Here is a 26,322-nt window from a genome sequence, read left to right on the forward strand (position 1 = left end):
CTGGAAGTCGTCGTGGCCTAAAGGATAAGACGTCCGGTGCATTCGTATGCAGCGATGCACCGGTGTTCGAATCCCGCAGGCGGGTACCAATTTTTCTAATGAAATACGTACTTAACAAATGTTCACGATTAACTTCCACAGTGAAGGAATAACATATTATAAAAGTGTAATAAAAATCAAACCCGCAAAATTATGTTTTTTTACATTATAATTTTAATTTGAGTCCCAACGAGTAGGTACCACCACCCTGCCTATTTCTGCCGTGAAGCAGTAATCGGTTTGAAGGGTGGGGCAGCCGTTATACTGATCTCAAGGTAGGTGGCGGTATTTACGTTGTACATGTCTATGGGCTCAGGTAACCACTTTACACCGGGTGCAGTAAGCAATAAAAATCGTATTTACAATTAAAAATAAGCAACAGATGTCTCATTTAGCTTTATTTAATGTAAACATTTGCAACACATAATGTATTATACTTTAGTTATAAGTATCCATCGTTATACGCCAGGTGGGGGAGGAAAGTCCTCGAATGGAGGCCACGGATGGGTACAAGGAACGTGGGGCGTCCTCCAACCAGGTGGACTGACGACTTAGTGCGCACGGCGGGAAGTCGTTGGATGCGGAAGGCGGAGGACCGCATTATGTGGAAGCCATTGGGGAAGGCCTATGTCCAGCAGTGGGCAGATAAAGGCTGATGATGATGATGATGATGATGTTATACTGAAATATTACTTCACTGCGACTATGAGTAAGTGTCAGCAGAGTTTTCCTTCAGGTGGTAAGAGAGACATGAAATAAACGATATTTGTTTCCGCGACGCATCACATATCGTTTTGGTTCAGCGAACTTATGTTATATAGATATGCATACGTCAAACGATTTGTATTAAATCCAATGGCAGTCATCAAGCAAAAAATGCCACTCTTACAATAAGCGTTTTATCAAAACTTTTCAAGTTATATTGTAATATTGTGTACGCGAGATGCAAGTCACGACGGGACGTTGTCTTCTTCTTTTGTTCTTTTCGTCTTTACGTAAGGGTGAGACGCGAAATAGTTACAAAACTCCGATAACACACTCCTTAGTTTTAAATGAAAATAATAAGACAATGAAAATACGCTATTCATTCTTTGAATGGGCTGATGGTACTTGACGGTAGATATGTAGTAAGGTTTGCTTTAGATTTTAAGCACTGAAAGATCTCGAACGAAATGCGTGGTACACTATTTTTTCTTCAAAAATAATAACTGTATCGCGTCCACTGATAAACCTTTCGTCTCCGGTATGTATGCGTAGCCAAATAAAACTCCCACGAAACTGAACATTGAAAAGCAGTAGAACACTATTCCGAGGCCCAGCCATTCCGCCAGCGGCTTGAACACCAGAAGAGTCACAAAATTGACCGACCAAAGGCAAACCATTGTGATGCTATTACAGAGACTCCTCACCTGAAAAGTATAGGAGTAAATGTCAAATTAACGAAACAAGTAATTGTGATCTAAAGGCAGTGATATATAAAAACCCAAAGGTTAAGACGCCTGGTTTAATCTTATTGAGCGATGCTACTATGCCGGTGTTCAAATCCTGCAGCCAGATATTTTTCTTTTTAACCGACTTCAAAAATTCGACTATGTTTTTTTTTGTGTTCGTTACCTTATAACTTTTTACTGGGTGAATCGAATTTGATGATTCTTTTTTTATTAAAAAGATGACGCTTCCCATGTGATCCCATTTTTCCATCCATTAGATCCATTAGACAATTTAGTCCTGTTCTCTCTCTGTTATACTAGGAACACATGAATACAAAGAATTATCGCTCCGCTCCGGGCATTTCAATATTGCAATAATTGTTACGTTATAATACTCATTGTAAAAATGAATATTTAAAAAAATATATCTAATATTTAAAAAAATATATATACATGCCCGCTGAGTTTCTAGCCAGTTCTTCGCAGGACGGAGGCTAGTTTTTGTGAATTGGCGGTAGTTCTTTTTGACGTTCAACAAGTATGTACTTTCATTTATGTTGAAAAAAAATAATGTAATTCAAATTTAAATTTTAGATTTATCAACAAACCTCCGGCAAGAAAAGTTCGGCGCTCAATACGAACGGTATAGCAGCGCAGCCCAGCATGTAGACGAAGCTGTACGTGTAGATGATTAGCACCGTGAACCAATGTGGCGCGAAATGTGTCTGCAGTTGCAAGCCCAGCAGGAACATGCAGACGCCCGAAATTGCTGCCGTCACTATTAGCAGGGGCTGAAAATAAAATGACTCTTTTCAATTATGTTCTCCTGGTACACGACACGTCGTTCACTGATCAATCGTGTGGGAATTTGGGTATTTTTTTTCGTTAGTTGTTGGCACGCTAGATTTGTTTTAAAGGATTATGAATGTCAATGTCAGTCATCGATTGAGAACTATGTTTATGAATAGTTTTTTGAAATTAAGACTTTAAAGTTAAAATCCACTAGATTTTGACTTAAAATTCCACAAAAGAAATTTTCTCCTAAACTTGCTGTTGTTTTCTCTTTCATGCAAAAAAAACTTTTAATTTTTTGTAGATTTGAGACATTTTCATTTGACTCTTTGCCGGAAACATCGATATCGTCTGAATTATATTAATTTGTTAATTTAGTGTTTCTTCAAATTTAATATAAGTAAGCGAGTAATAATGTCGGTTTGATTTATTAACATCTATGAAAGTGCACAACTATGGGAATTTTGATGATGAACTTTGATTATGCCAAAACGTTGACTGAATTTTCGGTCATCATTTAAATGGGACATTAATTCACCGCATTTGATTACTAATCCAGAAAAATCAACTTCAATTCGTTCTGTTCCGTTTTTGTACAACATAGTTTTAATCAAAATAGAATGGATAGAATACGGAATGAATCGAGAATGGATAGAATACGGAATGAATATGTTAGAGGAAGTCTGAAAGTGGCACCTGTGACAGAGAAGCTGAGAAGTGCGCGTTTGCGATGGTATGGACATGTGATGAGACGAAATGAAAATGAGGTTAGTAAGAGAATGTTAACTATGAATGTGGAAGGATGGAAGGATAGAGGAAGAGGTAGACCTAAGAAGAAATGGATGGGTTGCGTAAAAGACGATATGGGTAAGAGGGGAGTGAGCGAAGAAATGGTATATGATAAAGGAGTATGGAAGGAGAAAACATGTTGCGCTGACCCCAGGTGAATCTGAGAAGGGCAGGATAATGATGATGAGTTTTAATCAAAATAACATTATTTGAAGAATACACAAACTCGGCACTGGGAACAACATCTCCAGAAGTCGATTGCCATGCTGAATACAGAGGAAAACCGAGAAGAATCTTTAACCTCATGTCTCACGTCATGTGGGCTCAATTGAGGCTCAAAAGAAATTGTTGATTCTTATCCATCAGCCACCTTAGCTCAATCCAGGAGGAGCCAATAATATCCACCAGGCGCAAATAGAATGGAAGAGGTGTCATAGTATTATGTACTAAAAATGGCTAGAATGGAATAGCTGGATAACATTGTTAGAAATCCACTATTGATCCATATAGTTACATACGAATACTAACCATATATTAAAGTCGCTTAAAAGGTATAATACTTAAAAAGGCACAAGAAAACGGTAATTTTGAAATGCTTTAGCGTTTCCTAATCTAATAACAACAACATTTTTTATCAATATATTACCCACAGACACAGCCCACTGAGTTTCTCGCCGGATCTTCTCAGTGGGTCGCGTTTCCGATCCGGTGATAGATTCTGCGACGCACTGCTCTTGCTGGGGCCAGTGTTAGCAACACTCCGGTTTGAGCCCGTGAGCTCACTTACACGTTAGGGCGAAGCTGATATAGCCTCTCAAGGCTATCAGCATAGGTAGGGGAAAAAAAACAATATAGTATGGCCTATTGTGAGCTCACCTTTCGATACCTACCCGCCTGTTTCTACCGTAAAGCTATGACGCGTCTGATTTGATTTGGTTCGTATAACCGTCAGTGAAATGATCAGAAAATGCCTTACCTTTCTGCCAAACTTATCAATAATAAATACACAAACGAGACTGGCAATTAAAAAGTCCACAGCGAGTAATATGGCGCATTGGTTCGGCGGCATCGAAGGTACAGCTTCTTTGAAGAGCGGTTCGGCATACACTTGTAGCACCACGCAGCCCATTAATATGATCAGGGTCATGATTATTAGCACTGTGGCCAGGGCGCGCTGTGAAGACTTTGACTTCACTGGAATTCAAATAAAAACGAATAAGGATTGTGTTGAGCCACGGATCGAAATCTGATCATAATCACTGATGTCCCATGATGCCAATATTCTTTGTATTAATTTATTTTATGGGTGGACAAGCTCACAGCCCTCCTGATGTTAAGTAGTTACTGGAGCCCATAGACATCTACAACGTAAATGCGCCACCCACCTTGAGATGTAAGTTCTAAGGTCTCAGTGTAGTCACAACGGCTGACCCACCCTTCAAACCGAAACGCATTACTGCTTCACGGCCGAAATAGGCCGGACGGTAGTACCTACCCATGCGGACTAACAAAAGGTCCTACCACCAATAATTACGCAAATTAGAATTTTGGGGGTTTGATTTTTATTAGGTACATGATGATTATTCTTTCACCGTGGAAGTCAGTCGTAAGTACGTATTTCTTTAGAAAAATTGGTACCCGCCTGCGGGATTCGAACACTTTTGCATCGCTTGATACGAATGCACCGGACGTCTTATCCTTAATGAAAATAAAAACTATAATAATATACAAGCAATAAATACACAAAACACAAATATATCTAGCTCAAGTATATTTTTAATGCCAGCTACATGTGAAGAAATTTATAAAACAATTCATTCTCTCAATAATACTAAATGAACAGGTTATGATGAACTGCCCACCTTTATACTAAAACAATGTGCAATAGCCATTACACCTGTACTCTGTCATATTATCAATCTTTCATTAACTGAAGGTACATTTCCTGATAAATTGAAAATCTCAATAGTGAAACCTATATACAAAAAAGGACATAAGGAATGCATCAATAACTACCGACCGATTACTTTAATACCTATACTTGCAAAAATATTCGAAAAAATCATGCATTCTAGACTCACAACTTTTCTTAATAAATCTGAAGTTATAAAATCTGAACAACACGGTTTTCAAAAAGGCAAATCTACTACAAGTACGTACGTAGTAAAATTAATCGATTCTCATATGCACTTTGGCGACTTACAAAAATATGTAATTTAAAAACTGCATTACAGGCCTATCATGGATATGTCGCCTCAAATATCAGATACTGTATACCCCTCTGGGGAAATTCTAGTCACATAAATAGAGTGTTCATTGCACAAAAGCAATGTGTTCGTGCCATGTGCAATATTCATCCTCTGACTTCTTGTAAACCATTCTTCCAAAAACATAATATTTTAACTGTACCATCCATATATATACAAGAATGTTGTTTGTTTGTTAAAAAGCACCCACAATTATATAAATCGTGTGGCGAGTACTGTCAATTTAATACAAGATACCCTACTAAACTAATGTTACCAAGTATAAATACTCGTTACTACCATACAAACTGTTATCCTATGAGTATCAGAATATTTAATAAGATACCAAACAGCATAAGAGATCTTCCACTAACTCAATTTAAAAGAAAATTATATTTATGGCTAATAGACAAGACTTATTATAGTGTGCAAGAATTTTTAAATGATAAGTGTTGTACATAATAAAATATTAGAATAAGAAGTGATAGAATGTAAAAATAGATAGATTTAGTAAATTTTGTGTTATAATTAATATAAAAATAAATTAAATTTTCGCATGCCTAAACAGGCGAAATATATGAAGCTATGTCCTATATCTTGTAAACTATATTTCTGGCGAATAAAGATTTTCTTTCTTTCTTTCTTTCTTTCTTTCTTTCACGACGACTTCAAATTTAGTGTGTTATACATAACTGGGTACTGTTGCTCCAACGTTAATATCATTCGTGAGCATACGTTACCTTTATATTTAATAATAAGTAAACCAATCGCCCCGGGCATCAAGTCAGGCAACAAGCGGTGTATTTCACATTTATATGGTACGATTTTCGCAATGAAACTAGAGATTTGGAATTAAAATTGTTAACTATATATACTATGTAACTATACTGAGATCTCAGAACTTATATCTCAAGGTGAGTGGCGCATTTACGTTGTAGATGTCCATGGGCTCCAGTAACCACTTAACACCAGGTGGGCTGTGAGCCCGGCCAACCATATAAGCAATAAAAAAAAAAATAATAATAAAAAAATAACTCTTACTCAAAAATTTCCAAGACGATGTCGGTTTCTGTTCAACTTGTTGCTCTTCATGTTTCGCTAAATCTTTTGCTTCTTCTGAATGTAAATAAAATAATATATATATTAGTATGTATGTAAAGTTCCAACAAGGCAAACTCTACAATCCATTAGTTCGGCAACATTTCCTCCTTCTTCAAACGAGGCTTGTGGAGAGTATTAAGCGGTAGGCAGCGGCTTGGTTCTGCCCCTGGCATTGCTGAAGTCCATGGGCGACGGTAACCACTCACCATCAGGTGGGCCGTATGCTCGTCTGCCTACAAAGGCAATAAAAAAAAAAAATTCTGTCATACAAATTTCAATCAAAAATTTAGAATGAAAATCTCACCCAGCGAATTCCCGTGGAAATATTTGTGATAGAAAACAATGCTTTTCACAAATGTTACTCACCAGTATCTACAGGTAGATAAGTTTTCTCGGAACTAGGATTAATCTGCAATCTGATTTTGTCAATTTCAAATGCTATGTCCTTTGAACCGATTTTCAATCTTTTATAGAACGCTATAGATTTTTCCGCTTCCTGCCAACATACAGTATAACCATTTAGTTATTATACGACTCTCTTATTTATATTGGCATAACCAAGGCATATCGTCTATAATCTCAGTGGTGCGCAATTTTTCGACTATGACCCCTTCATTAGAGAGATCTTTCTTATTACGAGCTGCTAAATCGACCGAAATATTAAAAAAAAATGCGACCCTAACAACCTTCTGGCGGCCTCCATAGGGGTCGAGGCCCCTAGTTTGAGCACCACTGGTCTGTCTTGAAATTTGTTTTGGGGCGTTGGAAAGCATCATACTGTATCTGACGCAAAGTCACTTTCTATTTAAGATCTTGAACATACGTTAAGTTCATTTTGTCATGTAAGCTTGTATCTTTGAGCCCACAGACGTCCACTGCTGGAGGTAGGTCTCTTGCAAGCTTTTTCGCAACGACCAGTCCAGCATTCCTAGCATCCAAACCAATAAAAAACATATTTAAAGAAAAAAAGGGTGCGTATACTTAAGTACGCGCGTAAGAAGTTATACTTTATTTTTATTAAATTTATTTCTCTTTTATTTATTTAAATTTTAATCAATTTGAAAAAAAATCGATTAAACAACATCCTCAAACACGCATATTGGACATCCCTTTTCTTGATATCGTATAAATTCGGTAATTCTGGGTACGGTTCGGAAAGTTCACCTGCGGCTATATTCAGACTCGCCAAGTTACGTCGGTCGCGTTGTAATGAGCGATTTAGTGGGCAACTTCATTCTGTTAATTTTGTGTCACGGTGTGCGCGCATCGTAAAATTTCACTCTCATCAATTTTTCATAACGCGCCTAAAGAAGTATAACTTCAAAAAGACAAAAAACTCACTTCTTCCCTGCCTTTCATTACCAGGAACACAGGACTCTCGCGGAGTAAGGTCAACAACAGCATCGTCATTACTGAGAACCCCAAATGCGTATAAACAACCTGTTGATACGTCAGTTTTCCTCCCAAGATGTATGACGTCAAAAGCCCTATGATATACCCCGATGATGAGAATGCCGTGAGACCACCTCGGATTGAATCATGAGCGATTTCTGACACGTAAATTATTGCAACGTTTTGCCCCGCAACGCCCACACCCGCGATCGACATGGCCACAAGTACTAGGATCACATTATCCGTAAGAGATATTATTGTCCATGTGATCTGAAATAAAACAACGAGAAATATATGTAAAATCTCGTTTCTGTTTTTGTTTGTTCGCGTGATCAGGTTTTACTACGTAAAATGATAGTCTTGTTTTAGTGGTAGTAGGACGTCTTGTGAGTCCGCACGGGTAAGTGCCACCACCTCGCCTCTTTCTGTCGTGATGCAGTAATGCGTTTCGATTCGAATGGTGGGGCAGCCGTTGGGACGAATAATATAGGTCTTATATGTGACCACACGCATCATGGGTGTTATACAATACAACTGACATTTATTTTGACCTCATATCTTAAGATATTTAATGAAAAATTTGGACACAAATTTAGATATAATTTTTGGATATCAAGTGATTATCGGGACCCATAGGCAACATACCATTGCTACCGTCATCCAGCTTGAGACAAGAGCTCTCAATTCTGTACAATTACACCTGCCCCACCTTTCAAGCCAGAACGCAGGCATTCAAGACACTTTCCCGCTATCTAAGTTTAATATAATAACATTACAACAAAGTATAATAGTATTACTTCTAATCAGCTTACAACAAAGCCAGGTAATTGCTGTTTGTTTGCAGTGATTTACTTATCAGACAGCGAGGTACTTGTGGATTAATGTAACCACACGCACGAAATACGTCAATTTGTTTTTTGGTTATTTTTAAAACATTCGAGTTGATAGTAATATAAATAGAAGTACTAATAAAATAATTATGATGTGAGCTATATTGCTATACTGTTGCTATACAAATTCAGTTTTTTTTCAAATTCTGCCTGTGGGGCTAGCGACAAAGAGACGATTTTCCACTGAGCGAATAAAAGTACCAATCGAGGGTCCCTATTTAGAACTTGTATAACTGCCAAACTTTCTCAAAAAGCTCCTGAGATTCAGACTTCGGTTAAATATCTTGTGTTCTGGGATAGGCGGACGCTACATGCCACTAGGGAGTCATTAGTTTTTCGAGTTTAAGAATTAAGCAGTTGTTCTTATACCGATTTTACAAAGACGGTATTGCCTTTTTTGATATTTGATATTCAGTGCTATTACAGAACTGGTGTGAGTGATATTTTAGGTTTTAAAAGCCCAAACATAGCAGAATTTTAGAAAAAGTTCACGATGTTCAAGATCGGGAAGTATTTTCCTAGTAATTTAAACTCATAGCTAAAACCTTTTTTCGGATAAATATTGAAATCAGAGGTAAAAACCAGAAATTGCGACACCAAATGTGCACTGGTATTGCAATCAAAATAATAACAAAAACTTACCACGTAAGGTAGACCGAAGAATATCGTAGCGTATTTTCTTCCTAAAATGTTGAAGGCGAGTCCACAGAAGGGACTAGCCAACAGTGCTCCGAAGTTAGGCAAGCTGCCCAGTAGTGATATCTCCCACGCAGACATCGGCCTGTCCAAAAGTGTTGAATTGGACTCGAAGTTTGAGGTCGTGTAAGACGGCCATGCGCATATATAACCGGTTTGACATGCCAATAACGAAACTGAAAATTTTATTAAAAAACTAGAATTTCAAGGGTAGGACGCTCATATCTGACAAGATGCAGCGCCCACACTAAGAGACTAGGCATTGGTCCGAAGCCCGTGGGCAAGTACCAATACCACTATTTTCCGCCAACCAAATGGCACTTACAAGTGAGGAAGAGCGTATCCACTCAAATAGAACTATCAAAAACTTTAAAAAAAACGGTGCGCTTGCACCGTTGCATCTTGGTGCGTGTGAATGAAGTGAAACTTCTTTTTCGATGTGAACTATTGTGGTTTTATTCATTTTTCACCCTTAAATCAGATTGCTCCTGTAATAGGGAATGCTGTGTATAAGAGATACGACATCTTCAACATTTATATTATACTAGTGGACCCGACGAACTTTGTTCCGCCATACGGTTTCTTTCAAACACATCAACCGGTCAACTTCAAAATTCTACTATAAAATTAACCATAGAATATATTACGTTTAGCTGTTAGTTGCGTTTTGTTATTACATATCAGTTGCGTTTTGTTATACCACGTTTTATGTCACGTCCCATGGGAACGTGATAAAAAGTATGTAATCCTATGTCCTTCTCCCGGTTCTAAGCTACCTCCCTACCAATTTTCAGCCAAATCAGTTCAGCTGTTCTTGAGTTATAAATAGTGTAACTAACACGACTTTCTTTTATATATATAGATATATTTTAAATTATAGATAGAAAAATAAATATATATATGTCGTGGTTAACAACTTTTAGTAATATTAAGAAGTTGTTTTGACTATTATTTTAAATGATGAAATGTTGTTTTGATAAATGTCACAAAATGTAGGGTAGACTCCGTGGCGCCACAGTATAAAATGGCGGTACGTGGACAGAGTCGTGGCATTCCGTGTCAGACAGTCATTCGGTCCGTATCAGACGGTCCGTCCGTCTCAGTGAGTCTCTGACAGTCAGTCAGTCTGTCTGTCGGTATGTGCAACGAAACTGTCGGTTTATCCTGTCATTGTGAAAGTTGTGTGTGTTGAGTTTCAATAATTATTATTCAAAAGGTTTTATTGACTTTTTATAAACTGAGTTCAACCAAATACGAGTGATGACGGAAACTACCGCTCAGCCATCCCTGGCGCGCTGCCGCCGACATCAGAAGTGGGATCAAGACTCTACTCTCACTGGCGTGACGTGTTTGAACGTGTTCGAAGTACAGCGAAAAGACATGATGCAGATCAGAAATCAGAATACCAGTAACGGTATGTGAGATCACGGGTCGGAAATTCATCGGGAACAGACAGATTCCGATCCATGTGCTTGGTGCGATACGGTTGATATGTACCTCGATGAACGTCTACTGGATGGTGCATAGCTCATTGTAGTCTTCAGTGGGGCCCTGAAAGGCGGTGCCTTATCATGTCGCGGATTTCACAACGATGGTAAGCCACAAAAGCGTGAATGCAGCATACGCAAGTCGTGTAATAACGTCTGCTACCTCGATGGAAGATCTGAGCCACGAAGAAATCGTCACATCTTACGTTCTGGCTCATGTTGCCCAGTTGTCTCTCGACTTATCACATGGCATTTACTAGCGGAAATACGACACGTAGCAAAAGTGCAAGTCTCAAGTGAAACTTCGATCGCAATAATGGATCTGTCATGACGAGTGGGTAGTTCCGACACGAATCGGATCTGAAGTCGTCGTGACCTGTAAGATAAGACGTCCGGTGCGTTCGTGTCTGGCGATGCGGCGGTGTTCGTGTTCCGCTGGCGGATGCAAGTTTTTCTGGTGAAGTGCGTGCTTGTGCGTGCTTGACAAGTGTTTGCGGTTGGCTTCCGCAGTGTGGGAGTAACATCGTGTAGGAGAGGTGGAACCCGCAAAATTGTAGTTTGCGTGGTGGCTGGTAAGATTTGCGGTGGTAAAAAGTTTGCGTGGTGGTAAAATGTATTGTGAGTCTGCACAGGTAGCCGGAGGTGAGTCTTCCGCGGTCGCGGTCTACCCAGTCCGCGAGAACCGGGCAGATCGCCTCGACGGTACGGAGGCCGGCCGACGGGTCCGCCAAACGACGAGACCACGCCTCCAGCTCGGACTGCCGAGATTGGAGCCCCCGCGCTCCGGCTATACTTACGTTAGGGCGCGCCACCTCGTAGGAGACTGTGAGGTATCCTTGAATGACTCTGACTGCGATCGCGCGCTGCCGGCGTCGCAGCGCGGCGACTTTCTCGTGGGTAAGGACGTGGCACCAGACGGGTGCTCCGTATAGTGCCATCGACCGCACGAGTACCATCACCCTGTCTATTTCTGCCGTGAAGCAGTGTGTATTTCGGTTTGAATGGTGGGGCAGCGGTTGTAGCTATGCTAAGACCTTGGAACTTGTATCTCGGGATGGATGACGCGTTTGCGTTGTGGATGTCAGTGGGGTCCAATAACTACATGGCACCGGGTGGGTTGTGAGCTCGTTCATAGTCCACCCATCTAAGCAAAAACATTGCTACGAGTTGCCGCCGAGGCAAATTGATGGCGCGACGTCATCGACGGCCGCGAGCAACGCAGCAGCGGAGCGACGCCGTGACGTGCCGGTAGCTGCGTAACATCGGGTATTTTGGTAAATGAGAAAAATCTGGTGAGTCGTTTTATTTTTATTTGGAATCTGGTGCCGAATGTTCTCTTGTGGAGAAATCTATATGCAATGGTTCGCATAAAGGGACTGTTGATTAGAGTCACAGGGATGACTGTTGATTAGAGTCACAGGGATGACTGTCGATTAGAGTCACAGGGATGACTGTCGATTAGAGTCACAGGGATGACTGTCGATTAGAGTCACAGGGATGACTGTCGATTAGAGTCACAGGGATGACTGTCGATTAGAGTCACAGGGATGACTGTCGATTAGAGTCACAGGGATGACTGTCGATTAGAGTCACAGGGATGACTGTCGATTAGAGTCACAGGGATGACTGTCGATTAGAGTCACAGGGATGACTGTCGATTAGAGTCACAGGGATGACTGTCGATTAGAGTCACAGGGATGACTGTCGATTAGAGTCACAGGGATGACTGTCGATTAGAGTCACAGGGATGACTGTCGATTAGAGTCACAGGGATGACTGTCGATTAGAGTCACAGGGATGACTGTCGATTAGAGTCACAGGGATGACTGTCGATTAGAGTCACAGGGATGACTGTCGATTAGAGTCACAGGGATGACTGTCGATTAGAGTCACAGGGATGACTGTCGATTAGAGTCACAGGGATGACTGTCGATTAGAGTCACAGGGATGACTGTCGATTAGAGTCACAGGGATGACTGTCGATTAGAGTCACAGGGATGACTGTCGATTAGAGTCACAGGGATGACTGTCGATTAGAGTCACAGGGATGACTGTCGATTAGAGTCACAGGGATGACTGTCGATTAGAGTCACAGGGATGACTGTCGATTAGAGTCACAGGGATGACTGTCGATTAGAGTCACAGGGATGACTATCATTGAACACTTGTAGTCACAGGGATGAATATCATTGAACACTTGTAGTCACAGGGATGACTATCATTGAACACTTGTAGTCACAGGAATGACTTAGTTACTGTGTACATGAATTGTACGGGGAGAACTTGCAGCAGTAGTAAATCACTTATTTTCGTTTGTGTAATCTTTCGATGTCGTTATAGAATTTGTGTTTAGAATAAAAATTATTTGATGACTTTTAAATTTTCCGATAAGTCGTAAAGTGTAGTCAGGAGTGATCGAGCGGAACAAGTGTTCTCGTGGATGTTTTTGATTGTAGGTTAACCATCACACGAGGACGTGTGACGTGTCAGAATGGCCGTGTCGTGGTTAACAACTTTTAGTAATATTAAGAAGTTGTTTTGACTATTATTTTAAATGATGAAATGTTGTTTTGATAAATGTCACAAAATGTAGGGTAGACTCCGTGGCGCCACAGTATAAAATGGCGGTACGTGGACAGAGTCGTGGCATTCCGTGTCAGACAGTCATTCGGTCCGTATCAGACGGTCCGTCCGTCTCAGTGAGTCTCTGACAGTCAGTCAGTCTGTCTGTCGGTATGTGCAACGAAACTGTCGGTTTATCCTGTCATTGTGAAAGTTGTGTGTGTTGAGTTTCAATAATTATTATTCAAAAGGTTTTATTGACTTTTTATAAACTGAGTTCAACCAAATACGAGTGATGACGGAAACTACCGCTCAGCCATCCCTGGCGCGCTGCCGCCGACATATATATATTTTTTTAATACTTCATTAAGATATCGGACGCTACTCGTTGCTAACGCTCGCACTGGCCTATAACACGTATATCCTTTCGTATGGCAGCGTCCCGGTCCGGTCAGCTATATTATCTGGCGGCCGCCATAATGGAAAAAAAGCCTTGTCTGGCAGAGGTCTATCTTCCCCCTTAATTCTAGAAGATACTTTTTAGAAAAAACTGTAATTAAACTGCTTTATTGTTCAAAACCAGTGCATTATGCTATAGGTTTAGAATCACAAAGGACCAAGCTATTATATTTTATACTAATAATAACTGCAAAGGTGTGAAAATAGTAAATTAATTTAAGTCAAATATGCAGATTTAGATTTTGTTCCAATTTTAGGTGTAAATACTGACAGAAATATTTAATAAAACAACTAAGCGATCATATTTGTATTTAATTTGCTTTGACAAACACTATTTCAAAACATAATCCTAAGAATTACACATCATTCTATACAAAAAAATATCAGTAGAACGTTTACAAAAAATCGGCCGCAGTGGTAGATCTTGCGCCGGATGTTGAAAATAGCTCATGTTACAAGCTTAGTTCTGAGAAATATATTGATCAAGTGAGATTGAAATGTATGTTTATATTGATGTTTGATTCATAATCTCAATTGTGTTAAATATTTACGTCTGAAATATGTAAGATTATAAAGATATTAAGATTCAAATAAAACCTGTGTAAACTAAGAAAAAATAGGTATATTCAAACAATGATCTGTACTGTAGTATTCAATTATTTTTATGAGTTAATAATGTATTTCCTAAAACATGAATAAATTTGCAAAAGGCTTGTAAGATATAAAGATGGTGTTTTCATACAACATTTATTAGAAAATGATGAAATAAAACAACAATTATTTACTAAGATGGCACGCGAAAACGACTGTCTTAACGTGGATGCGACTTTTTACCCTCCGTCTGGCGAATGACCGGGTCCGGTCAGTTACTGTATTTATATTATTTCTGTTGTTTCAGAATATTATTTACTTGTTCTTAGAAAAAAAAATGTATAAAAAGTTTTTTTTTCAGATTATTAAATCAAAAATCAAATTCAAATTCTCTCTCTAAATCAAATTTACTCTTACAAAAAATGTACATACAATCAGACAAAAAAATACTCTTAAGAACTTAAGACGAAAAATTTTAAGACAAAAAATCAGACACAAAATAAACTCTTGAAATATGTCAACAATGTTTTGATAGTCTTAAAAAAAGTTAACATGTAGGCTACTTACAATTGAGAAGAAATAATAATTAACATAGGTACATAAAATTATTTGGCCTTACCCTATTATTATATTAATTGTGAAGTTTCACAAAACATGTGAATACGCACACAGGTTTGTCGCAACCTACGCAATACGTTACCGTGCGCTTGCCGCACACTTTACATGGGTGGCGATGGCGATTTGTGCTGTTTAATGAAGTTAGCCGCGGATATTCGGCGGGGTGATGGCGGCTCACCTCGAAAATGGTATCTTGTACCCTGGCAGAAAAGACATATGGCTGCATTTTTATTGAATGCCTACGCAAAAGGGATTCTACCAGGTTTTTTCTAAAGCCCCTGTGGTCCAAGACCTCCGTGGCGGTCTGTTTATGTATGATATAGGCATTCAACACAGAAACATTAAGTAACCTTTTAAACAATTTCTTGTACCAAATTTGTGTCCTCTTGCGTTCAATTGGGAATGCAGCCAACATCTGATCTTTTTTATCCACGCCACCCATGCAGATGTTGTAGTCACGTATCAAAATAAGTTTTGTTACTCCGTTTTTAGTGGAGACGGCATTGCCATGGTACGTTGAGATCGTCGCTACGCGGTTCTGATCTCTCCATATTATGCAATCGACATCTCCACTGGTATAGCCTACTACTTGCCCGGGCTTCATCTGAGATTTTTTCAGATTGGTCAGTTCCGTCGGGACATACTTGCGGTTTGTCCGCAACGTACCGACACAATCAAACCCAATCGATTTGAGTTTTCGGGCAAGTGCTGGGGAATTGTAGAAGTTATCCATCCACAACGTGTATCCTTTGTGTTCTAAACCTTTGATAAGGTTAAGAACCAACGCCGGTGTACTCGCTGTGAATGGATCAGCCTCTGAGACTGTAGGCGAAGCCTTATGGGCATGGATTTTAAATCGCCATAAATACCCCGTCTGCGACTCACATATTTCGTAAGTTTTTATGCCCACTGCTGCAGCTTTGTTTGGAATAAATTGGTTGATGTTCAACCAACCTTTCCACTGCAGCAGCGATTCATCTAAAGCAATGTTCTGCTTCATTATATATAATTCCGTGAACTTGGAATTCAAATGGCTAATCACAGGCTCCACTTTAAAAAGCTTTGCCTGTGAGGGATCCAGGTTGAGGTTTCTCAAGTTCTCGGAATTATTAAAATGTAAGCACCTGCTGAGTAACTGGAACCTCCTAAGCGACATATATACTTTGAAACCTGGAGTGGAGAAGATGTTTTGTTCCGTATTCCAGTACTCTTCAACCCGGTTCTTTATGACGATTCCCATCGCCAGTAATATTCCGAAGAACACCAATAACTCGTCTACATTGGTTTCTTTCCATTCTGTAATCCTACTGGAGGCCTGTAATTCCCCGCCGTCCAACATTTCAGCAGCTAATTGTTGGGCATATCTATTTGTTTCCTGCACAATAAATTCCATGAACTCCTGGTCCCAAATAAGTCTAAAAATCTCGTAAGGGTCACTTACAGCAACAGTGGGACCAGAGTGTTCCTTAAAAGATTCACGCCTTTCTGTTGGCGGTATAGGAGAGTCAGGGAAAGTTCCCCAGTCAAATTCAAAAAAATGACTAGGCTTCATACCGGTATCACGCGCTGGTGATGTAGGTGCTGAAATGATGGAAGGCGCGGAAGATGTCACAAGAGGTTTAGTTGCCGCCGCCGTGTCAATCTCAATCTCCTCGTCGTCCGGAGTGTCCATCAGTATTCCAGCTGCCCGGGGGATAATCATGGGAACGATTTCGTCGTTATCATTCTGGCTCTCATCATCGCTGTCATCGTCGTCACTTCCTAATTGAATATAATAGTACGGTTAGGTCTTGAGAAAAGTAAGCTTGTGCTTGTGATAACAAAAAACTTTGCGTAAGATGTTATCAATAGCTAATTTGAAATCGCCCTATGCCCTATACTAATTATTTAGTAATTTAGTGCCAACATGCACATAAATTTACATCGCAAATTTACATTTATTAAATTCTTACCATAGTGCAACAAGTAGCAAATTTCAGAGTCTCGTAGCGGTCGACGTAGCGATGAAATAGAATCTCTGTTCCTGTGTAGTACAATAGTATACATTTAGAATCAACACCTTCCTCTCCCATCATCTCATTCTTCTACATTGAAATATGAAAAATACCACTTACGTAGTATCATGTTCTTGGTCTGGGCAAAGCGATCGACGCACACGTTTATGTGACGGCGAAGGACTACGGCTGCCATGTACAGAAATCTGTATATTATATCTAGAAGATGGCGTGCTCGTACCACTGCCGCCACATTCAACGTACCTGAAACATCATAGGTTATAAGTATTATAAAATCAACTATCACGATATTAATAATAAATTATTATGATAAAAAAATATACATTGCCGGTGATGGCGGAATCGCAGGTGAAGACAAAATTACTGGAATGTCCTCTCCGTCAGGTTCATAATTTCGGCTGAAAATAATAATGTATTGTAATATTGACAGTTAGCTAAATGATGATGGTGATAAAGTTGGCAAATAAATCAAAAATAAATTGGGTGAGGATTGATACTTACGGGTTCCATGAACGCTTACTTCGCTCCGTCAATGCCTGCTCTATCGGTTCCCCAGCGGGCAAATCCTCAATTGCAATAAGGTTAAATCTGTAAATACAATCACATTTATAAGACAATGAAGATCGCGTCATGGAGGAGAGGCTTTTCTAGCAGTGGATTCAGGCTAATTATGATGATGAAATAAATGCACATTTACTCATGAGATGCAGTGTCACTACATAAATATAAAAAAACTGGCTAATAAATATAAAAAAACTAAAAAAAGTGCGAGTCGGCCTCGCACACGAAGGGTTCCGTACCATTATTATTAATATCGAGCAAAAAGTAACAAAATATCACCTATGTTGTATGCGAGCCCCCCTTGATAATTATTTTATTTTGTTTTTAATATTGCAGCCACAGAAATACATGATCTGTGAAAAATTCAACTCTCGAGCTATCACAGTTCTTGAGATACAGCCTAGTGACAGACAGACAGCGAAGTCTTAGTAATAGGGTCCCGTTTTTTTCCCTTTGGGTACGGAACCCTAACAAGTACTTAAAATTGAAGTTCCATTAAAAACAAAATACTAACGCGCAACTTGCCGACGGCCTCTGTTCAACAGAAGACCGCGGGCACCCCCTTCCTCTACCTCGTACCCTTCCTGTTCGTGAACCACCACGTGTGGGAAGACTCGAACGACCTCCGCGAGTGCGCACGCCTGTTGCTCTTGCACTGCCTCCCCTCACCCGCAAACTTCTCTCACTATTAAAATCCAATCAAAAGCGCAACATAAGCCACATGCAGTTAACAGGGTGCAGGAAAAAGACATTCAAATTAGTTTTAAATAAAGCGCAAGTGCAAAAGAATAAAGAAAGAAAGAAATAAAAAAAAAGTTTTTCAAAATGATTTGTCAAAGCAAACCAAACACCATATAAAAGTAGATCCAATAGTCTTATCCATATTATGATAGCGAGCGAACAAAATGGCCGCATTGCCCGAAATAACCTAACTGTCATCGTCCCGGTCCGGTCAGTGGAGGGACGCGTGTTATTTTATTCGATATTTCTCTAATTAATGAAAGATTTGAATAAATTTACAATTTGGAAAAGGTTAATAGTTAAGTAATTATTTCATTGTTTCCATAAATTACACAAATCTACCAATATTTGGTGCTAAATGAATGGTTTGTTTGGCCGACATGAGCGTGTGCTAAGCCTGAGTAGGTGTTAGATATCAATGTTTTACCACGAAAAGCGTGTCACAACACGTACAAAAACAAAGAAATATGCTTATTACATACCTTTCCATCGCTTTTTCAAAACTTTATCTCGTTATACTGTCGTCAACCACTTAAAAACACTTGAAAATAGACGCACAAACACTTCCAACTACTCCGCGTTAGCAAGTCCGGAACAATGAGGTTTTTTTTTCTTAAAAACATATGTAAGTTTACTTAAGAAAGCGTCTATATTTTGTCTTTGTTTAACGTTCTAGCAGTTGTATGCGTTAGAACACTGCAGAACGTGTTTTAAAGTGCGCTTTTCGAATGAAAACAGCGGCATCAAATTACTGACCGTTCCGGTCGCCTGCCAGCTAAGCGTTTATTTTATCGTGACCGGAGCGGGAGGCTGCCACCATGGCACATTTTTTCCGATGGCGTCTGCCATAGGAAGGGATATATGGGCGCAAATGCCACTGTTGGCAATAATTAACTTAATAATATATAGTTTAGTTTATTCTATGTTAATATTTATTTATTATTAGCAACAAAACTGTTATTCTACCATATTTAATTATTAGCAGACACTGTTTTGATGTGAAAATGTTCAGAATATGTTTAATGTTTATATTATTGTTTAAAAACACAAATGACTATAAATGATTAAATATGAATAAAGCATAAATATTAATAATAATTTATATTATAATTAACAGTATTAATAATTTAATTAAGTATTGTAATTGTTATGCAATGATGTTGTTGGCGCCATCTATTATTAGGCTGGATAATAACAATGTTAGTTAATATTAATTAAAAGTAATTAATGTAAAATAAATTAAATGTGAGTCATGTAAAATCACTAAAATATGTATTTTGAATATTAAGCTATGTTTTGTGAATTGTTTCGCAGTAATTACATTTGTTTGTATAAAAGAAGTTGTAGTTGCTATAACCAACACAAAATGGCTAATTGTGTAAAAACCACTGAGTAACTCAGGCGTGGCTTTTTGTTGTAAACAAGTAATGTTAAAGTTTTATAGAATTGTATTGTATTTTCATTGTAAAAGAACTTATGTGTGTAAATCCTGGTGTAACGCCGACATCAGAAGTGGGATCACAGCCCCAAAATTAATTGTAAGCCCCCGAATGAAGCAACCCACTGTTGAACAAGTGATGGGTATCTCAACCTGTAATAAAAAGGCGAAAAGTGATGTTATCTGCAAATGCTGTACCCTTTTGGTGGCATTATAACTTTTATTTGCCGCCGTTCAACTCCGATGAGGGCGTGACATCAAGACCGATGCGGAAATGTGGACGAAACTATCACGAAGCTAATTGTTTTATCGCATGAACATCGAGTTCAAAAGAGCAAGCAAGACATAAGCATTAAGCCGATATCTGGTCTTTGTATTGAACCGCATTGGAGCAAGTGAGGGACGAACTGATCCATGTATTCAGTAAGGATGTGGATATTTAAAATGAGTTCTAGACCGTGGATGTTTTGGAAAAGCTACTGACGCTGAGATGGTAAAAATACTGATTTCAGGTATTTATCTTAAATTTACCTATTCGATCCAAGTTATTGAGAAATACGCAGTGGTATGTATTTCGCTTCCTAAATAATATCGATTCTAAAAACGTTCCGAAAGCGTCAAATTGAAAATACAGTTAATTTAATGTTAATAATCTAAACATAATTCAGTTTTATCAAAATCACATAATGATTCCCTCAGTCTTCGTGGCACTTTTAGTAACACTAAAGTTTTAAATGTGGTTACTGCGTCACTTGCGTCATTTCGAGAAAACTTGTTACCGCCGTCAAGATGACAAACGTATCACCACAAATAAGACTTAAATCATTGCAGATATAGTTTAGTAAGCTAAACAACTTCATGTAAAGTTTTTGAGCATAAGGGGTCAACTAATAAGACTTAAATCATTGCAGATCTAGTTTAGTAAGCTAAACAACTTCATGTAAAGTTTTTGAGCATAAGGGGTCAACTGATTTCAAAACAAAGCATTGTGACTTTTAATGGAGAAAAATACTAGAACTATTATAGAATTTCATATGGTAATCATAATCATATGGTAATACTGACAGTCTTGCTGACATCCTAATAGGTTTTAATCTTTTAAAAATAACTTCTCAGTGTTGCACTCTTTGAAGAGAACTTATCTATTTTTATAAGTTTCTATCCAGTGAACGCTCAAGTTTGGAGTCATTATTCAATCATCATGTAACTTTTGCAAATCATGTCTCATAGATGGTGATCAGGCAGATAAAAGTTGGATTTGAAATAATTAATTTGGATAGGATAGTACAACGCTGTACATACTGTATGTCTCCTGTTTATTGTGAGGAGTTCAAGCATATTACAATAAAAATAAACTTGTAATAAAATGTCATAATAAGAGACAGCTCATCCCTGTTCAGTAGCTCCATATTATTACTTTTCCTTTCATAATTATTTATTTTTGGATGAGTGGGTGATTAACTCTCTGCACCCTAGGTTTCTAGTGGGGATGCCACTTTAGTATTAGTCAAGAAAAAGGATTGCACAGATCTCTGTATTGATTTCTGCTTTAAAATTCTTAGTTACATTTTTGGAACCCTGTCACTTTTATAAAAATCACCAAGATAAAAGATAATTCAGAAGTTTCAAAAACTTGTGAACAGTATGAAATTCAGTACCACATTATTGCAAAGAGAACGAGCATGGTCAACAGGCATGCTGAACTATTGATGGGTCATAAATGTCACATGTTTGTAAAATATAATTTAATAAGCTCTAACAGGCAGCTTTAAGATTTACAGTTGATTAAAAGCTACAGCACAAAAATAAAATAAAAATGCAGAGGCATTAGGAGGATGATGTTCCCTACCTGCCATTAAAATAAAGCAAATTGGAAATGGTCCGCTGAATGATGAATTAGGGGAAGTTGAATCAGCTGGTGAGAAATGGATGGACGAGCGGTCTGTACCATCCAATGTGTTTTGATAAAGGTAAAGGTAAAGGTTTGGTAATGGTAAAGGTTTGATACAGGTAAATCTATCCTCTTAATGTCAGAGGATTCTGATAACTGAAAAATTGACCGTATGGGCAGAGAGATTAGTTCTGCTGTAAAATGATTGATAATTTGTTAAAGTGGCTACTTTTATTTTCCTATCCAATTATCCTTCCTAAAACGCTGGCGGGCCACCATGCGAATCCTTAATCCTGGTCTTGTTGGCTAGATCCCGTATGGGTGATGCCTTATGAGTTGGCTAGATCTCGTATGGGTGATGCCTTGAGAGTTGGCTAGATCCCGTATGGGTGATGCCTTATGAGTTGGCTAGATCTCGTATGGGTGATGCCTTGAGAGTTGGCTAGATCCCGTATGGGTGATGCCTTATGAGTTGGCTAGATCCCGAATGGGTGATGCCTTATGAGTTGGCTAGATCCCGAATGGGTGATGCCTTATGAGTTGGCTAGATCCCGAATGGGTGATGCCTTGAGGGTTGGCTAGATCTCAAGTGGGTGATGCCTTGTGAGTTGGCTAGATCCCGTATGGGTGATGCCGAGTGTGTTGGCTAGATCCCGTAAGGGTGATGCCTGGTAAGTTGGCTAGATCCTGTGAGGGTGATGGCTTGCGAGTTAACTAGACCTGTATGAGTGATGCTTTGTGTGTTGGGTAAATCCCGTTGGGTGATTCTCTTGTGTGTTAGCTAGATCTCGTAAGGGTGAATGATGCCTTGTGTATTGGGTAGATCCCAGTAGGGGATATGCCTTGTTTACTGTTATGTGAAATGCTAAAACAGCGCAAGGGACGCGCTGGAATCAGTATGGCCGTATGGGCGCAAATGCCACTGTTGGCAATAATTAACTTAATAATATATAGTTTAGTTTATTCTATGTTAATATTTATTTATTATTAGCAACAAAACTGTTATTCTACCATATTTAATTATTAGCAGACACTGTTTTGATGTGAAAATGTTCAGAATATGTTTAATGTTTATATTATTGTTTAAAAACACAAATGACTATAAATGATTAAATATGAATAAAGCATAAATATTAATAATAATTTATATTATAATTAACAGTATTAATAATTTAATTAAGTATTGTAATTGTTATGCAATGATGTTGTTGGCGCCATCTATTATTAGGCTGGATAATAACAATGTTAGTTAATATTAATTAAAAGTAATTAATGTAAAATAAATTAAATGTGAGTCATGTAAAATCACTAAAATATGTATTTTGAATATTAAGCTATGTTTTGTGAATTGTTTCGCAGTAATTACATTTGTTTGTATAAAAGAAGTTGTAGTTGCTATAACCAACACAAAATGGCTAATTGTGTAAAAACCACTGAGTAACTCAGGCGTGGCTTTTTGTTGTAAACAAGTAATGTTAAAGTTTTATAGAATTGTATTGTATTTTCATTGTAAAAGAACTTATGTGTGTAAATCCTGGTGTAACGCCGACATATACTACGGACATGCGTTCGAGTGCCACGCATTCACTCTCGCTCTGTCTCTTTCTAGTATTGTAGCGTTAAACGTTTAACGCAACCTCGTTGGAAGTCGCTTAAGAAGATTCACTTCAAAAACTTCAAATTTGAAAATGAAATTATATTTGATGGCATTGTACTAAGTAAGTACACTGTAAGACCGCTTAAAGATAAAATAAATAAATGATGCAATATAATCTGGTTGGGTCGAAAGTACACAGAACAGTAAAACTTTATATAGCAACTTTGTGACACTTAGAGCAAGCAAACGTCAGTATTATTTGCTTTTATTTATGGATAAAGCTTCATTTTAAGTTACGTTTAGAATTAAAATGTATTTACGACAACTGAAATATAAGAAATGGGATCTATTCCGCTAGCCATTTTTATGCGGACTTGCACTAATATTTGAGTCGACTATTATCAAAGCCGGCAATGTGACTTTTGGACAATTATTGGTAAATCAGAAAAACGAATTATTGACTTTGTATTCCATTGGCAGTCACAAAACTCTTCTGAACGACATCTTAGATAAATAACAGGTTAAGTATTAACCTTTATTTAATGCAGGTTTTGAACGGTATTCTTTGAAGGAGACGATTATATTCAAATCAATCTGTATTGACATATCAATAACATTTTTTTGTCCAAATGCACAGATTGCCACCTTTGATAATAGACGACTCATTTAGACACTATTACACACAATTGTTATTAGAATTCATTACAACTTGAAATCTTCGCTTTGAAAATATTGTTAAGATATCTTATGTCTGTATATTTGAGAGCTATTATTGGCTTAATTGTCTTGATAATTACATTTACCGAGCCTTCACAAAGAAATCATAATAATTTCTACATTGAAAATTTGAGACAAAACCACCATTGTTTTGCGGGTAACAAAATATACCAGGCGTAGATATCAATGGTAAAAAGCACGAAGTAACATTCTGAAATACCAGGGGCTCATGTCAATAGGAACTTTATTCGAGAAATACGTAGATAGAACACAACGATAAGTTGGAATATCGGGCGATCATAGAACTTGGCTGATTACACGCTGTTACCAGGCGTGCATAAATAATGTTACGCCGTTAAGAGTAACACCATTTTTCGCCGAATAGTCGAACGAATATCGAAGGATCTAGTAGCATCTAGAAGTACAACGCCATCTATTGTCAGATAACAGAAACACAATACTCGAAATGTGTGGAATATTCTCGATAATTCTAGGGATGTATCGGCTATAAAAACGTTGCAGAGATGGCACGCAGTCAGTCGGTAATTGGAACTACTCGAAGCGAAACAACGAACGGATCACCTGAAGCGAAGCGGAAGAAGCGAATTGAGAATTATAAAGTGTTTGTTGAATGTTTTAAGTGTTCTAAGTGTTGAATACAGGTAGATTTTTTTATTTATCCCGAACCCCAGCGCGTAACAATAGCAAGAGGTGGACTTACTGCATAGCATTGCCAGTGATTGTGTGATAAGCTCAGCCGTCGTAACTTTTTTGTCCATTTCGCTTTATATTTCAGTGTAGACGAAAACAAAGTTAGTTTTAAACTGAACACCCAGTGTTATTTATAATGAATTAAATAGATTCAGAAAATAAAATACAGTTTAATTTTATTTACCTCCACGTCGACATTGCCATCACACTAGGGTGACAATCTTATCGGGTCGCGACGGGGCAACGCAAAACCGCTGTCGCCGAAACATGTTTTGTCGGATCCCCCGGATTCACTCTCGGTGCTTTTAGGACCCTCAATCGCCGGTCACCGTCCTACCCCATGACAAAGCCCACTGGGTTTCTCGCCGGATCTTCTCAGTGGGTCGTGATTCCGATCCGGTGGTAGATTCTGCGAAGCACTGCTCATGCTAGGGCCAGTGTTAGCAACAATTCCGGTTTGAACCCCGAGAGCTCACCCACACGCTAGGTAAAGCCTATGTTCCAATATGCCATACAACTAGTATAATTAGAAACCTAAGAGTTTAAGAGGAATTTGGGAGCAGAAAGTAATTGACCAAAAGTCTCAGCATACACACAACAGACTATCGTCAATCTTCGCCAATCCATCGCCACTCCTTGATGGATAACCCAACTGACAAGTGTCACTACAGGATCCTCCGGACATATGTGTACGCGAATGATAAAATTCGTTTTACCCTACACCCAGTAATGAGTGTTGAATCATATACAAACTAAAAATAATTGCACCAGATTATGCATTGTGTATTCGCGTCATAAAGATCTTATACTTAGCATTTTCATACGAATAAAATAACTTCTGATTGACATTCTTAAATAATGTTATCCCTGGTTTTTTTTTTACTTAAATGCGTAATGCCTTTCGGTTTGAAGAGTGGGGCAGCCGTTGTAACTATACTGAGATCTTAGAACTTATGTCTCAAGGTGGGTGGCAGCATTTACGTTATAGATGTCTATAGGCTCCGGTAACCACCTAGCACCTGGTGGGCTATGAGCTCGTCCACCCATCTAAGCAATAAAAAAAGGACTGGAACTAGCCAATTTCCGTCGCAAAGCTTGAAGGCTTGAAGGGTAGGGCCGGCTTAAACTATACTAACGGCTGAGAATTAGACGTCATGTCTTAGGGTTTGATCTCGTTTTAGGCAACTAAAAATAAACATAATATGTAAAAATAAATGTCATGAACGTACATATTTATAACAGTTTCATGAGCTAAATCAAATTTAACAGAGATACGTCTAGGTTTTTCGCGTTTCATCATATTCTAGTCGCATCGATCGACTTTATTTTATTTTATTTTTATTGCTTTTTTCGATTCTAGTACACTGAGTATCTTATTCTGTAGCCAAGATGACTTAAAATTATTAAAATAGTAATAAATAAATGAATGACTAAGAATACTGATAAAACGGTAATATAATGATAATAATAACAACACGACATTAAAAGTAAAATTTGTTTTAATAATGTCTATAGCTCACTATAATATTATATATCACATATTATAAAGTTAAGGATTA

At 38.3% G+C, this 26,322-nt stretch overlaps 1 protein-coding gene across 6 annotated transcripts; it reads right to left on the minus strand.

The window, feature by feature from the left end:
- Positions 1-420: 420 nt before the first annotated feature.
- LOC101747097 (piggyBac transposable element-derived protein 4) lies at positions 421-24,910 on the minus strand. Of its 6 annotated transcripts, none has more exons than XM_038018187.2 (8): positions 24,774-24,910; positions 9,322-9,551; positions 7,739-8,059; positions 6,764-6,893; positions 6,338-6,412; positions 4,027-4,244; positions 2,078-2,260; positions 421-1,448 (listed from the first exon to the last, which is right to left on the minus strand). In XM_038018187.2, exons 1-8 carry the CDS (start codon positions 24,829-24,831, stop codon positions 1,224-1,226), a joined length of 1,440 nt encoding a protein of 479 aa, XP_037874115.1. In that variant the 5' UTR covers positions 24,832-24,910; the 3' UTR covers positions 421-1,223. The 6 variants fall into 6 exon arrangements, with proteins under 6 accessions (XP_037874115.1, XP_062530222.1, XP_062530220.1 ...); XM_062674238.1 differs by lacking the exon at positions 421-1,448 and adding an exon at positions 1,492-1,786; XM_062674236.1 differs by lacking the exons at positions 421-1,448; positions 2,078-2,260; positions 4,027-4,244; ... (2 more) ...; positions 7,739-8,059; positions 9,322-9,551 and adding exons at positions 14,180-16,853; positions 17,045-17,115; positions 17,207-17,350; ... (2 more) ...; positions 18,183-18,353; positions 18,892-24,634 and having other exon boundaries at positions 24,774-24,869.
- Positions 24,911-26,322: the final 1,412 nt, after the last annotated feature.

Source organism: Bombyx mori, chromosome 20 (assembly GCF_030269925.1).
Source record: "Bombyx mori chromosome 20, ASM3026992v2".
Lineage (NCBI taxonomy): Eukaryota > Metazoa > Arthropoda > Insecta > Lepidoptera > Bombycidae > Bombyx > Bombyx mori.